Source organism: Mus pahari, chromosome 1 (assembly GCF_900095145.1).
Source record: "Mus pahari chromosome 1, PAHARI_EIJ_v1.1, whole genome shotgun sequence".
Lineage (NCBI taxonomy): Eukaryota > Metazoa > Chordata > Mammalia > Rodentia > Muridae > Mus > Mus pahari.
Genome location: NC_034590.1, coordinates 122839925 through 122855917, shown reverse-complemented (window position 1 = coordinate 122855917; position 15993 = coordinate 122839925). Strand labels below are relative to the sequence as shown.

The following is a 15993-nucleotide window of genomic DNA, read 5'->3' as shown; positions in this document are numbered from 1 at the left end:
ACTTAATAACCAAAGGTGGGTGGGGCAAGAAAACAAATTTTTGGCCTTATTCCCACAATTAAGTTAATTCTGCTCAAAGCAGGTGGGAAGCTTTTTAAAAAGCTCAATTCTTATTTATTTCTTTAAACATCACTAGCTCTGCCTGCTTTTAATCATCACACAAATGAAATTATATAGTATGTGTGTATCTTTGTGTCTGACTCTTTTTACTGAATGAAATGTTAGATTCATCTATAACATGTTATACTTTTATTTTATTATTTTTCATACTATAAACATTTTGTTTTATTCTGTCACTTTAATTGATTTACCTGTTAATGGATAACCAGGTTATTTCCATTTTAGAGCATCACCAATAAAACCAACTTTATTGTGTGCATACACACACACACACACACACACACACACACACACAGTAAGAAGACTGGAGAGATAGCTTAGCAGTAGTTAAGAGCACTGGCTGCTCTTCCAGAGGACCAAGGTTTGAGTCTTCCCAAACACTGACTTGCCACATGGCAGTTACAACTGTCAGTAATTCTAGCTCAAGGGGATCTGACACCATCTTCTGGCCTCTGCGAGTGCCAGGCATGCATGTGGTGCACAGACATGCATACAAACAAAAACAATTATACATATTAAATAATAAAATCATGGCTGGGTGTGGTGGCGCACGCCTTTAATCCTAGCACTTGGGAGGCAGAGCCAGGTGGATTTCTGAGTTGGAGGCCAGCCTGGTCTACAGAGTGAGTTCCAGGACAGCCAGGGCTACACAGAGAAACCCTGCCTTGAAAAACCAAAATAGTAGTAGTAGTAGTAGTAATAATAATAAAATCAATTTTTAAAAAAGAAAGAAAAGGCCGGGTGTGGTGGCGCACGCCTTTAATCCCAGCACTCGGGAGGCAGAGGCAGGCGGATTTCTGAGTTCGAGGCCAGCCTGGTCTGTAAAAGTGAATTCCAGGACAGCCAGGACTATACAGAAAAACCCTGTCTCGAAAAAAAAAAAAAAAAAAAAAAAAAAAAAAAAGAAAGAAAGAAAAGTAAGATGGAAAATAATACACACACAAATAAACCGCACATACACACATATACATACAAATTTACCTAACTGCATATGCTTCATACACTTCAATGTGTATATTAAATATTAACAATCAAATGTGTATTCTCTGTTTTTAAAAACCGGAGAAAAATTAGAAAAAGCACAGTAGTTATCTAGGTCTGCATGCGACAGACTGGACAGCTTGAAGTTACACACTCTCGTCTCACCGTGTCAGTGGTCAAGATCCAAACATGCCTTAGATACGTTCTCTGTAAGTCACAGGGGCTACAAGCTTGGTGGTGGCTGGACTTCAGTCTCAGTCCTGTTACTTGTGGTCACATGACCATATCTTTTCAAGATAAACACTACCATGCTTACCCAGATGACTGTACATCTGTCTTGCTTACCACCAGAGATCAAAGTCAACCAAGAACTTAGGTTGACCATGGCTGGTTTGAGGAGGGACACAAGGCCAGGGCAGGGTCATTGTAACCACTATTGTGGATACTTTGACTTTCAAAACATTAAAAGATTCTTTGGGGGGCCAGAAAGGAATCTCAGAAGCTAAAGTTACTGCACAACCTGGCGATATCCGCTCAGATCTCAGCACCGTGGAAAGGTGGAAAGAAGGAATCAATTTCACAAAGTCCTCTGACCTACACACACTCACACAGACAGGCACACAGACACACATCAATCACACACTCACATCAACCACACACACACAAATAAAAATTTGAAAATGTTAATAATCAAACCATTCAAATGCGGCTTGACCAACTTGACAACTGCCTTCATCAGTCCTGCTCTATGAACTGTCTGAAATGTCAACGCTGCAACACCAACTGTCTCAGCTGTTGAAGGGAGACACAAGGGAGACTCTGGTCCTCGCCTGCCCAGGTTTGGAAGCAGATGGTTTTGAAGGACCTAGTCCAGACATGCATCTCTGATTAGCTGGGAGTGTGAGCAAGGGGTGGGTTCCAGAAAGGAAAGAATCCAAAGTCTAAAGCCATAAAGATGTTCCGATTTCCACCTCTGGCTCTGCGCTGAAGCAGCTCTGGATGGTAAGGCACAGCTGAAGCCTACAACGGAGGTCCCTGGGCCAGGTGAGTACCCCCTCTCCACAGCAGAAACAAACGAGGGAGGGTCATCAGGGCCTCGAGTGGGGCTCAATCTTAACACAAGAGATCAGCCTCTTGTGCCCGTCGGTCAGAAGCTGCAAGTGGTGGGTGGTGGTGAGTGGCTGAAACTTGACCCCCCAGAAGCGAACAGGAACTGTTTATCAAGCAATGTCGGCAGCAGCTGGAGAACAAATGTTCCATGCTATGGAGTCCTGGGAAGTGGTGTTACTACGGGCCTCTCTCCAGGGAGGAGTCTGCTACCAGGAGCCCAGGATCCGTTGGTGATTCTGAGAGCTAAGATGAATGTCACCCCTTCCCTTCTAACCCTGGAACTATGAGCACACAGAGAGACAGATTTGAAAAGGCAGAGCAAGGAAGACACTTGGAAAAGTCCTCCCTCCGTTTCCCAGATCCTCCCTTTACACCAAGCGCTTAGCCCTGAGACCCCAAGAAAGGTTACTCTGCAAATATCAGGGCTCCTTCTGACCTAACATAACTGAAAACCCAGTCTTCTAAGGGTGGCTGCCAGCAGCCACACTGTCACACTGACTCCATACCTCTCCGTTCCTGCCTTTCTGTGCCTAATATGCCCATACACACATCTACACATATGTACATATATGTGCACATATTATGTACATATATGTGCACATATTATGTACACATATACATGTATGTGTAAACACATACTACACTACCCTCTCTGCTCTCTTGGCTTCTTCTGCACTGTCTGCTCAAGGTCACATTCACATCAAGGTTTTCTCAACCTTCTAACCCAGACCTTACCCATTCTACACATTCCCTGGCACCCAGCTCATCGCTCTGCAGACAGAGTCCTGAAGGGCAGTGTGCGCTTCCAGATGACCGTCTCCACACAATCTCCTCTCCACTACCTTCCCAGGTAGGGCAGGTATCATTGGCTTTTATTACTAAATTCTAACCTCTGGCCCTGGCCCAATTAATCCTTGCAGCCCACCCTCAGGCAAGCACTAGTGTTCCTGTGTATCCATAGAAACAGACTTAGACACTGAGATGCAGGAATAGAGCCAGGGCTAGGCCTGGCCTGTCTGCTTAGAAGATTCATGTTCTGGCCCACTAAAAGACTGAAGGATCCTCCTAGCTCAGTCTCTGCCTCCCACAAGCTAAGGAAACGGGAGAGATTTGCAGAAAGTCCGAAGCTGAGTGCAAATTACCGAGGAGGCCCTAAGGTTCCTTAAGACACCAGACAACTGGGTCTGCGGCTCCTTATCTGGCTGAGGAGCCTGGGCGAGAAGACCAAAAAAATTCTCCCTCTGCCCCTCCCATCCTGCCAGTCTACCTTCACCCCAGGACAGTCTGTCCTGTCCTGGAGGTAAGGTGGACAAGGTAACTGGGCACGAGAATGCTTAGTCACCAGAGAGTGGCATTATTTGAAAGGATTAGAACTAGGAGGTGTGGTCTTATTGGAGGAAGAGTGTCCCTGGAGGCGGGCTTTAAGGTTTCAAAAGCCCATTCCAGGTCTAGCCCCACCCCCACTCTGCCTGTGGTTCAGGACGTAAAGCTCTCAGCTACTTCTCCAGCATGCAAGCTGCCATGCTCCCTGCTGTGATGATAATGAACTAAACCTCTGAAACTGTAAGCAAAAGCAAGCCCCCCAATTAAATGCTTTTGCTTATAAGTTACCTTGGTCGTGGTACCTCTTCCTGGTAATTAAGATAGAAGATGGTACCAGGCCTGACCATGCTGTTTGCTGAAGAAATATGGAAGACTTGGAGACTTTAAATTCATAAAATGTTTGGTTGAACACTTTAAGTGGGGTTTAATGGGAACTAACACGCTTACTAACAGAAGTATGGAAGACAGAGGTACTGAAAGCAATGTAGATTATGACAGCCTGGCTCAAGAGATTTCAGAAAGGAAGAAGATTAGTGGTAAGCGGCCTAGAACCTGTTCTTGTGGTATTTGGTGAAGAAAGTGACTGCTTTCTGCCCTTGTCCTAAAATTCCGTCTGGGGCTAAATTGAAGGGTTTTGGATTAACGGATGATTTCAAGACAGCCTCGAATTGGCTATGTCATGTGGTTATTAGTAGTCACTCTTATGCAGGTATACAATGAAAAGGAGTAAGTCTGACAAAAAGAAATATAAAATGTAAACTATGAAAAAAAAATGAGCGTTAGGCTAGGTGGTGTCAGAGCCAAGTCCAGTGCTCAAGGAGATAAAAGTTTTTAAAAAAAAAAAAACCTGACACTAAGTAGAATAGAGGAGTAGTGACTTCAGGGCTAAACCCTACCCAGCTAAGCTTCCAACCTGTGAAAGAGAATTAGAGAAAAGTTTAAGTAGTGAAGAAAACCAACAACAACAGAAAGCTCATGAAAATGTAATTGAGCAAGAAGGCTAAGTTCCCGCTCCATCAAGCAGCAGAACTTGGCAGCTCTGGCCCACATGACTCTGGTTTTAAAGGATACAAGAAGGGGGGCTGTGAAATCTTCCTCCATGGCCCAGAGACGCCACTGAGGACAAGCACGTGTCAGTGTTGTCTCTGCATGGAGGTCCAACGCCACCATTGAGTGAAGCTGTGACAGTGACACTTAGATTTTACTGGAGAGCACAAAATGAAGATCCCTGACAAGGAGAGTTGCAGACTAGGTGTGGAACCATCCCAAGAGAGAGAAGTGTGTTGCAGTCAAAGGTAAAAGGAGTTGGAGATCACAGGAGCACTTTGACGTCAGGTGTGGAGATGGAGAGTTTGGCATTTGCCCCGCCCATTTTCATCTCAGTTTGGCCTGTTACTTCCTCACTAAGCTCCCTTTACTCCTTTTGGAACGGTAATGTAGATTTTGTGTCATTGTACACTGGAAGTATGTGAACTGCGTTTTGATTTTATCTTGTAGGTGGTTACAGTTAAAAAATTGCCATGAAGCCGGACGTGGTGGTGCACACCTTTAATCCCAGCACTTGGGAGGCAGAGGCAGGCGGATTTCTGAGTTCAAGGCCGGCCTGGTATACAAAGTGAGTTCCAGGACAGCCAGGGCTACACAGAGAAACTCTGTCTCGAAAAAAACCAAAAAAAAAAAAAAAATGCCATGAGTCTCAGAAGAGATCTTGAACTTTTAAGCCGTGTTAAGACTGAAAGCTGATGGGGACTTTTGAAGTAGAAGTCAGACTAAAGGAATTTTGCATCATGATATGGCTATAAGCCTATGTTGGCCAATGTGGTGGTTTGATTAAGAATCCACCCCTGCCCCCATAGGCTTATATATTTGAATGTTTAGTCACCAAGGAGTGCCCCTGTTTGAAAGGATTAGAAGGATTAGGAGGTTTGAACTTGATGGAGAAAGAGTGTCAGTGGAGGTGGGCTTTGAGGTTTCAAAAGTCCGTGTCAGGCCCAGCCCCCCCCTTCTCTCTCTCTCCCTCAGTAAAGTTCTTAGCTCCTTCACCAGGGCTATGCATGGCAGCATGGTGACATGCTCTGCTCCCTGTCATGACAATAATAAACTAAACCTCTGAAACAGTAGGAAAGCCCCTAATTAAATACTTTTGTTTATAAGAGTCATCTTAGGTCTCCTGTGAGGCTTTGCCAGTGCCTGGCAAATACAGAAGTAGATGCTCACAGTCATCTATTGGATGGAACATGGGGCCCCCAATGGAGGAGCCAGATAAAGTACCCAAGGAGCTAAAGGGGGTCTGCAACCCTATAGGTGGAACAACAATATGAACTAACCAGTACCCCCAGAGCTCATGTCTCTAGCATATATATAGCAGAAGATGGCCTAGTCGGCCATCATTGGGAAGAGAAGCCCCTTGGTCTAGCAAACTTTATATGCCTCAGTACAGGGGAACACCAGGGACAAGAAGTGGGTATGGGTAGGGAGGGGAGCAGGGTGGGGGAGGGTATAGGGGACTTTCAGGATAGCATTTGAAATGTAAATGAAAACAATATCTAATAAAAAATTTAAAAAAAAAAAAAGAGTTACCTTAGTATTGGTATCTCTTCACAGCAGTAGAACAATGACTAAGACACCAGGTTGCAAACTAAGTTCTCAAGTTCATGTCTGGGGAAGTAAGAGATTTCACAAGAGAGCCAGATTGAGAGCACTGTGTGAAAGTTAGAAGGCTGTGGTTTTCAGAACAGTAACTGATCTTCTAGTTGTGTGGCCCTTATCTTGAGGACATGGCTCAGTCAGCAGCCTGTGTTTTGCAGACCAGTAATGACAACTTCCTGTTTGTCAGGTCCTTATCTTAAGGACATGGCTCTGGAACAAGAGCGAAGGCTAGAGCCAGGCAAAGGAAACTGGAAAAAAAAAAAAAAAAACCTGGCAAGACCAAGTCACCATAGCCAGCAGCAAGATAAAGTCACCATTGGCTACAGCAAGACAGAGTCACTGTTGGCAATGGCCTACGGCCATTACACTCTTGATTGTGGAACATGGCCATGGACTTTATAACCCGCACCCCTTTCCCTCTGGTGTCTATAGTCTGCCCCCTCGGGCCCTTCCCCCTTAAGAATATACAAAGATCCTCTTAGCATCATTCCATTCCAATTTCAAGTTGGAAATAAGCCTTGAGAACAGAGCCCAATCCCAAGCCCCACTATACGGGGGGGAGGGGGGGGACACAGATACCCAAAAAATTCCTGGAACCAGAGGTTTGGAAGTTTGTCATTAAATCCAAAGCAAACCCTACAGAATATCAACTGGCATGTACGGCTGGACTCTAAGGAAGAAGGTTCTACAGCAAATTAAGTGTAGGAAGTGTCCTTAATATCAGAACAGAACACATCCTCTTAGGAGTCCTCAAAGCCTTGAAAATATAAAAAGATAATGTGTAAGGTTTACTAAACTTGTTTAACCATGATCCCTTTGAATGTAGATCCATTAGGACCAGTGTTCCACGGGATGTGCTTCGGGAAAGGGTCCTCTTGAGTCCAACTCTTTATTGGATATTTGAACCATTTCCACTGCCACAGCTTACAGAAGCAAGCACCTGGGTGTAGACACCTCCCCATCTCCAGTGACCAGATGGCCACCACCACTGAACACCACAGGCCATCCCAGATCTGCCCCCAAGAAGTTTCACTTGAAGTCATAGTTACATCAGAAAGGCCTGGGGAAAGCTACACCATTAAAGCCAAAAAACTCCCAGATCAGCTCACAGAAAAGTGCCACACAGCCATCTCTCTGGGTTCTGCTTCTAAAGCCTAAGGGAGAAAATGCCCTCTCATCCTTCCCACTAAACCAAGGGCTATCACTGCCAGTTAGTGGAGATATCAACCAGGGGGTCCCAGCAGTCCAGGCCAAGAACACAGGAGATGGGGTCAGGCCAGCTTACCATGCTTCCGCTCCCATTTATTGGCTGTGCAACCTTAGATGTGTGATTTAGCTTCTCTGAGCCTCATCTGCAAAATGGGAGTAAGAACATCATTCCCCTTGTAGGGCTGGGATGCAGATACCAACTGATGATGCGTATAAAATGCTTGCATCCATGCTTGGAACAGAGAAAGGACGCATGAGTGTTGGCGTTTCGGACATTGTTAAGTCCTGACACTCTGGCTCCATGTGGGTTCAGAGTAAGCCCTGGGCAGAAATCTCCTTCCCTTTGCTCTCCTACCCCCTAAAACCCAGAAGGCATGGGCATCGCCGAAGGGCCATGGTTTGATTCCCATTACCTTCAATTGTCTCATTCTAAGCCACAGGTTGGGGACTGTTTACAAAATGCTCACATGAGCCAGGCCTCCTGACCCCCTAGTTCCTGCTTACCTTCCAGGCAGCCAGTGGAAGCTCCCTCTTGTACTGGCTGGGCATGAAGCTCATCTGGTCTTCATTTCCCTGCAGCCCCAGAGAGGCTGAGAGCCTTGCTAGTCTCTAGACCGTTTAAATCAAAGTCAATGGGCTTCTACTGTCTGAGTCTCCACTTGGCTCTGCAGAGAGCCTTTTTCTCTGTGTGTGCTTGTTATGTGTGTGTGTTTCCTTGCCCCTGATAGAAAGCCTTGCTTTACCATCTGAAAAAAAATCAAGGTCAAAAGCTACTGGACAAGGTCATCACTGTCCACGGGGCAGAGGTGACAGCAGGAGTTGCATCCGATCCTTGGACACAAGCTCAACTTTAACAAGGCCTTCTTCTTGGTCTACAGCCAGGGTTCCCTGCCAGGGTCAATGGCTGTACAAGCTCCCACAGTGGTTCCCAGCAGTTTTACTGGAGAAGTCTCTCGATGGCAGAACCTAGGACCCTCCCAGCCTGCACAGAAAATGGCCCAGCCCCAGCATCTGGTTCCAGATGGGCACCTTAAGAAAGCCCTGGAGGGAAGTGACCTTCTACAGAAGTTGGGTGTGAGTAGGGAAGGTGACACCCAGGGAAGAGGTTAAGTGGGGAGCCCCCAGTTCCCAGTTACACTTCTCCTAAAACTGAAATCTATGCAACAGGGAGGCTGGGGGCTTTGTGGAGTGTGAACAGGGTCCAAGATGCCAGCCATGTAGAGACAGAGCAGTATGCATACCCCAAGTGGGGTTTTGACATCCTTGCCTGTCCCTCCAGTGGGCTCTGGGGAGGGGGTCCCTCCTTGATGACCAAGCTCCCTGAGAAGTAAGGAAAGGAACTCCCACCAGTAGGTCCAGGCACTGCTAGTCATGTAGGGCTAGCCATTTGCCACCTCACCTTAGCTACTTCCGGCTTCCCACCCAGGGCTTTCACATCGCCATTGCTTTTGCACATCTGGCCGTTGGTAGTTACCTGATCGCCACAGTCAAGAATCTGCACTTGGTGGTGTTGAAGTGCTGGTATCCACTCTGGGGAACTATCTCTGTGAGTAAGAACCCGAATCAGTGGGTACAGGGTTACCCAGGGCCCCTGGAAGGTCCTGGCACTGAAGGCTGAGTACGGCCAAGAGGCACAAAGAATAAGCCTACCTGCCTCCATCTTCCCTCTCTATGTTTCATTCCCTCAGTTACACTACCCATAGCTCCTTCCTGAGAGCGCCTGTCACTCATGGGACCTGTGGACCCTCCTTTAATTGACCACATATGTTGGGTAGAGAGAAGAACCAGCATGAGCTAGGTTCACAAGGCTCTTGAGTGCCCAGCCTTTTGTAGCCAAAACCTTTCATCGCTATCAGGGTCTTTCTGCAGCCACACACAGCTGTGATCCACAACTCCTGTCCTTCCTGGGCCATCAGCCAGAATGAGAGACAATATGGGGCACACACATACACACACACACACACACACACACACACACACACACCATTCCACAGAGGAGCCATATTCCTCCAGGACTCCAGAGCACTGTCCTGGCCCTGAAAACTGCCTTCACACTCAGCCGCAGCTCCATAGTGTCCTCTTGGGCAAATGTCTTCATCCCCATTCCCAGCTTCCCCTCAGTCTTCCATTCCCACTGCCCCGACTTGGCATTCCTACTACAGTAACAGATCTTCCTACACATGAGGTGCCTATCACCCCGTGTTCCCCAGGATGGCCACACAGCAAGGACTCAGCATACATATAGAACATAGGTCAGAAACACCCTAGGCCTCAGAGCCAGAAGCAATGTCCTCCCTCGTGCAGGAACAAGGTTGAGGGAGGGTGGTTACTGTGACCTGCATGAAGTCTGGTGGTTTGTGTCCTCCACGGGCAAGCACATTGAGGGGTAGAGGCTGAAGTGGGCTTGCTCAATCCAAGTGGTGTTCTGTACCTCACCCGCCAACAGGGCTTTGTTTCTTAGAGACTGAAGGGGACTTTGTGGTCTCAAGGCACCTCAACTTCTCTCCTTTGACCTCCAAATGTGGTCTGCAGTTTCTCATTGCAGGCATGGCGGCCATGGCAACAACGATATTCCCCAAGACCTCTCTGGTGAGTTGGCACCTTGGGATCCTTCTCTCAAAGCTGGAGGGGGGGGAGGGGACAAGGGCATCTTGCAGGGGTGACCAGGAATGCATCTTCAGGATAGAGGAAGGTATCTGAGAGGCTCCGGGTGCAGACAACTGACTAGAGTTAACAGGGCAGAAGGGGCGCCCCACCTGGAGCTCCTGGCCTCTCAGGAACCCATCCCTCCATCTAGAACAAACCTTGGCTTCTTTATTAATTGCTTTTTCAAGGTGCCTGGCAGAGAGTGGCTTACGGTTTAAGAGGGTACCGTCTACCGTAGTGAGGAAGACTTGGCAGCAGGAGCGGGAGGCTGCTTGCTCGAATCTGAGTGGAGCAGAGAGCAGAGAAATGAACACCAAGGCTCATCTGACCCCTTTTTATTATTCCATCTGGGAACCCCTCCCCCACCAATAGAATGCTGCTACCTGCTTTTAGGATGGGTCCTCACAGACATGCTCAGAGGTGCTTCTCCTAGGTGATTCTAAATCTACTTAAGTTAACAATGAAGATTAGGAGCCGGGCGTGGTGGCGCACGCCTTTAATCCCAGCACTCAGGAGGCAGAGGCAGGTGGATTTCTGAGTTCAAGGCCAACTTGGTCTACAAAGTGAGTTCCAGGACAGCCAGGACTATACAGAGAGACCCTGTCTCGAAAAACCAAAAAACAAAACAAAACAAAAAAACAATGAAGATTAGGCATCCTAGCTTCCTTCCGATCTGGCAGATCTTTCTTCTTTCACAATTTCATACACAGGTATTGTATACTTTGATCATATCTCTGCTCCCACTTTATCCTCTCTTATGCCTTCCCCCTCCCACCAAACCCTTTCTTCCTCCCTCAGCACTCAAGCTCCCCTCCTTCTTTCTTGTCTTGTCTTTTGTTTTGGGGTTTGTGTCCCATTGTGTTTTAGTGTTAATTACATGCACACATGAGTGGGAGTTATTTACTTGAGCAAGGACAAACTCCCATGGCCTGCGCCACTGAGAAATATGATACCTGCCCCCCCACACACAAAACCTAACTACCTATTGCTCCTCATAGCAAATCTAGCACGTTTTGAACTCACTCGTTACATGGCAATTCAATCCCCTAAGCCATCAGCCTGAGACCACCTGGCTCTGCATCCCTTCTCCAAGTCCTAAAGCCACATCTCGGTAGCCCTCATCTCCTCCAACCCACACCCTCTCTTAGCGTTCACTTCTATCCCCATCAACTGTGGTCTGGAGGAGTCATCCCACACTGACTCCTCACCGCAGTCCAAGGGTTTTATTTAGAGTTTAAGACCTACCGTGTCCTTAAGCTTCTTGAGGGGCATAGAGAATGGGCACATGACCCAGCAGAGGCAGGAAATGCCTGGCAGAGACCTGCCTGACAGGAGGCCCTGTTTCAAGGCCCCAGCGGGACAGATGGAGAGGAAGGAAGACCCTGGGGGATGAAGGGGCAGAGCCTTTTCGGGCTCTTCCTGCCCTTCCCTGTGTGGTCCTCTGGATGTTAGACTCTGAGAGCTGGCGAACCTGATGTAGGATGGTCACTGAGGAGTGTGTTGTGATGTATCCTTCTTTAGTATAAGCCTCCTGCACTTGGCAGGGGCTCTTGGTCCTTCCAATGTGTCCGACAGAGGATGAGCATGCAGGGGGTGGGGGGCCTTCCCAGCAACCAAGACCTGGTCTGGAAGGAGGGCCTTGAGCTGGATCACTAAGCTTTGGCCACCAGCTCTAACATTTCTTGTGTGTGTGTGTGTGTGTGTGTGTGTGTGTGTGTGTGTGTGTGTGTGTTTTATTATCCCTGTTTTTATTTATTTTTTAACAATTTTTTATAAGATATTTTCTTCATTTACATTTCAAATGCTATCCCGAAATACCCTATACCCTCCCCCCACCCTGCTCCCCAACCCTCCCACTCCTGCTTCTTGGCCCTGGTGTTCCCCTGTACTGGGGCATATAAAGTTTGTAAGACCAAGGGGCCTCTCTTCCCAATGATGGCCGAATAGGCCACCTTCTGCTACATATGCAGCTAGAGACATGAGCTCCAGGGGTACTGGTTAGTTCATATTGTTGTTCCACCTATAGCGTTGCAGACCCCTGCAGCTCCTTGGGTACTTTCTCTAGCTCCTCCATTGGGAGTCCTGTGTTCCATCCAATAGATGACTGTGAGCATCCACTTCAGTGTTTGCCAGGCACTGGCATAGCCTCACAAGAGACAACTATATCAGGGTCCTGTCAACAAAATCTTGCTGGCATATGCAATAGTGTCTGCGTTTAGTGGCTGATTATGGGATGGATCCCCGGGTGGGACAGTGTCTGGATGGTCCATCCTTACAGCTCTAACATTTCATCTCTGCTTGCAGAAGGTTCTCTGTGTGATAGCCAACGTTATCAGCTTGTTATGCACACTGGCCGGCTTCTTTGTCATTGCCAAGGACCTCTTCCTGGAGGGTCCTTTTCCATGGCCAATCTGGAGACCATACCCTGACCCCACAGTGAGTTCCCCTCCCCTAACGGGTCCTCTGAGTCCAAGGAGGGAACAGCCTTGAGCTTTGGCTGAGAAGAAGCATTCAGCGCTCAGAAAACCTGTCCCAGAACCAGGCACTGCCAATCTATACACATCCCTCTGGAGGCATGGCGGAACCAACATGGCTGGCCTTCTCATGAGTCAACAGTAGGAAACTGGACTGTGCTTCAAGTTACCATGTCCAGTCCTCCTTTTACACATGGGAAAATTGAGGCCCAGAGAGATGGAAAGTCCTGCCTGGTGCTGAGCAGCCAGTTCACTGCCAGACCACACCCTAGAACTCCTGGTTCCACAGCTAAAGCACCTCCTCCCAACTGCCTTGCTGAACAGGCTAAGTCCTCTTTGCTGCCCCCCTTTTATGGGAGTGAACACTGAGGTTCAAAATGGATAAATTAGTGGCCAGAGGCCATGCAGCAAGTTCAGGGTACAGTGAAGGCTGCACCATTGCTCCTCTACCACAGGAGGAAACACTGTCACTTTCGGGTGCCTCTCAGTCAGGTTCCAAAGTGACCCAAGTTGCATCCTCACACGGGTTTCCCTGGTGTGTGTAGATCTCTCCCTGGAGATCCTCCTGTCAGGGCTCACAGCCATCACAGCCTGGAGGGTGAGTGGTCAGTAGCTTTGCCCCAGTGGTTCCCACTCATCCTTCCCCCAGCCCTGCTATAAAACACACTTTCGCTCTGGGCCTAGGCAACTCCATCCGCTGAGTAGAGTTGTCCAGATGACCCTCAGGGCCATTTCCAGTTCTCCCAGGGACTTGAGAGACTCTCTGGTCCTCATGCTTCAGGAAACATTCACCTAATGTGCCCAGCATTGGGAATAGGGCATAATGCAAACTGCCTCAATCCCTCAGAATCCCTCTCTACCCTCTGAGGGGAGCAGAAGCCCTGCTGTTTCTCCTGATGCCCTGTCCTTCCTCCTGCAGACCTACATCCAAAGGCTAGAGCTGACCCTGTTCTGCTTCACCTTCCTGGAGATCTTCCTGTCAGGGGCCACAGCCATCAAAGCCTTTAGGATGAAACGCCTGCACGCAGAGGTGAGGCCTTCCTGTAGACAAACCCTCAGGGCATGGAGACACATTAAGCAGCAGAGAGCTCAGAATGGACAGACAGCCGGCAAGGGTACACTCAGCCTTACGAGATAGAGTCCTCTGTGGAGCACTACATGAATCTGATTATAATTATGTAGGTATATGGGCCATGATGACCCAGATAAACACAGCTTTATTTCAGCCTCTTTCAGGCTGGTGTGTACTTGCCACTACACAGTTAAGTCAACCAAGGCTTAGAGAAATCACACCATCTCCCAGAGCTAGAGCAGACCAGCCCACGTTGGGATGAGCTACTTGCCCGCAGTCAACAGGACTCTGGAGCAGAACTGCAACTCCATCCCCACCTACTAACCCTTGTGGATCTTTCTCAATCAGTGTTGGGAAGACATCCAGAAGTTCCCTCACCAAGCCTCATGTAGAGCTTGAGACTGAAAGTGACCCTGCCAAGACACACCTCATAAAGAATGGATTGTTCCACGTACTAGACCAATAAGAACAGTGATTTCTCTTTTGCAGGACAAGGATGGCACCCCTTTCACTCCTGACACACCTGTGGAACTTAATGGTCTATCGCTGGGGCCACCACCATCCTATAAAGATGTAACTCAAGGTAACACACAGCATGAGCCAAGTAAGAGGCGAAGGGATTCTCATTCTGGGCTCCGCAGATCTTCGAAAGGAAGTCACCACGGCCCCTTCTCCCTGGCTTAGACAGGGGCTAGTTCCCCCTGGGAAAGGGACGGACAGTGATGTTTCTAAAACAGTCCACCAAGGAAAGAGTGGTGGTCCCCTCCCCTGTGCCACCCCAGACCCAGATACCTCAGTGCCTCCTCTAGTGGATCAGAGTAGAACCAGGATGTCCTCCTTACTCACCTCCAGGGTGGCTCTTAGGTGACCCCTGCACACCCCAGCCTCCCACTGTGTGCACAGCAGGTGTACAGTGGCTGCCCATGGCCAGAGTGGATGGCATAGGCTATGTCCAGGGTAGTCAGTCATGAATCTGAATCACTGGGTTTCCCCCAAACCAGCCAGAGGAACATCAAACCAAAAACCACACAGGGTCTCCATCTCTGGGGCCTCAGCATCTCTGTCTGTAAATGGAGGAGAAGTGACAGCCACGACGCGGAGGCTCCCAAAAGCTCAGAAACCTGAGATGAGAAATAGAGTTCAAGATGAAATTCTAGCCTGGGAATTCTAGACCGACTCCTGCTGGTGAGAAAGCCGAGGAAAGGCCCTGCCTTCCTTGCTTCCCAACCTTCAGTGATCAGAGTTCACTCGCCAGGCTGGCTAATTTGTGAGCCACACTGGATTCCTTCCCATTCTTTAAGTTAATTTGTTTCTTATATTATTATAATGGGTCCTTCCTCCCTAATGCAGCGCTCCTTAGGACACACATGCCTTTCCAACTTCCAATATACAGTTTAAAACCTGTAGTCAGCTCTCAATCTCCGTGAATCCCATAACCACATCCAACCAATAGCAACTTTAAAGTATTTGAAAGAAGTGCATCTGTGCTGAACATGCACACATCCTGACCCTTTTTCTTACAACCTAAACAGGACAGGACAGACATTATTCACATAGCACTTAATAATAATAATAATAATAATAATAATAATAATAATAATAATAATTTTAGCAATAAAATCTTTTGTAACCAAAGCAAGCCCCCAAAGTAACAGATATGAATAGACTAAATATCACCAGCTTCTTGGCCCTCTACCATGACCTCACCTGCTGCTCACGGCTCACCCTTGCTCTGCTGCAGCCTCCCTAAGCTACCATGAGATTCCCTAACACACAAGCACACCCCACCTCTGAGCCACAACCCAGGCTCTCCCTCTACCCGGACCCTCCTCCTCTGATACTGGCAGAGCTCACCCTGAGCCTTGGCCACCAGCTCTGGACTGCTGCTGGCCTCTGACTCCCTCCGTCAAGCTCTGCTTCACACAGGCCCAAGGACCTGGAGAAAGCAGTCTAAGACTGATCCCCAGTAAGTGCTGGTGTATCCCCGAGTTGAATTCCCGCCCCACTGAGGGTGCACAGGTGGTTGTGGCGTGGCCCTGGATCTCCAGAAGGAATATTTCACGGGGGAAGGGAGGTGTGACATTCAAATACCAGCAACATCAGCCCTCTTAGTTCAAGTGAACCCTGTTCTTCCAGCAGCCTGCCTACCACACAACAAGGGCTTGGGTATCTGGGTCCAGGGACACAAGTCTATTTAAAGATAGGGGTTATTACATGTGCATCCTAAGGTGTAGTTCAGTTGGTAGAGGGTTTTCCTAGCTGGGAAACAAGCAAAGTCGGTCTCTCTTCACCTGACTCAGTTCGTAGGAAAGATGTGGATTTGAACTATGACCTCAGTTACATTTGCTTGAACTTGGAATTCTACTTTCCAGTCTCATCAAACTGTGTACTTTAGCACTGAGGCAGGTC

At 48.1% G+C, this 15993-nt stretch overlaps 1 protein-coding gene across 1 annotated transcript; it reads left to right on the top strand.

Moving 5' to 3' along the window:
* Positions 1-8292: 8292 nt before the first annotated feature.
* Positions 8293-15481, top strand: Ms4a10 (membrane spanning 4-domains A10). The gene is made up of 8 exons (XM_021186962.1): positions 8293-8466; positions 8819-8938; positions 9925-9981; positions 12343-12474; positions 13432-13542; positions 14074-14131; positions 14628-14646; positions 15391-15481. Exons 1-8 carry the CDS (start codon positions 8293-8295, stop codon positions 15479-15481), a joined length of 762 nt encoding a protein of 253 aa, XP_021042621.1.
* The last annotated feature ends 512 nt before the right edge of the window (positions 15482-15993 follow it).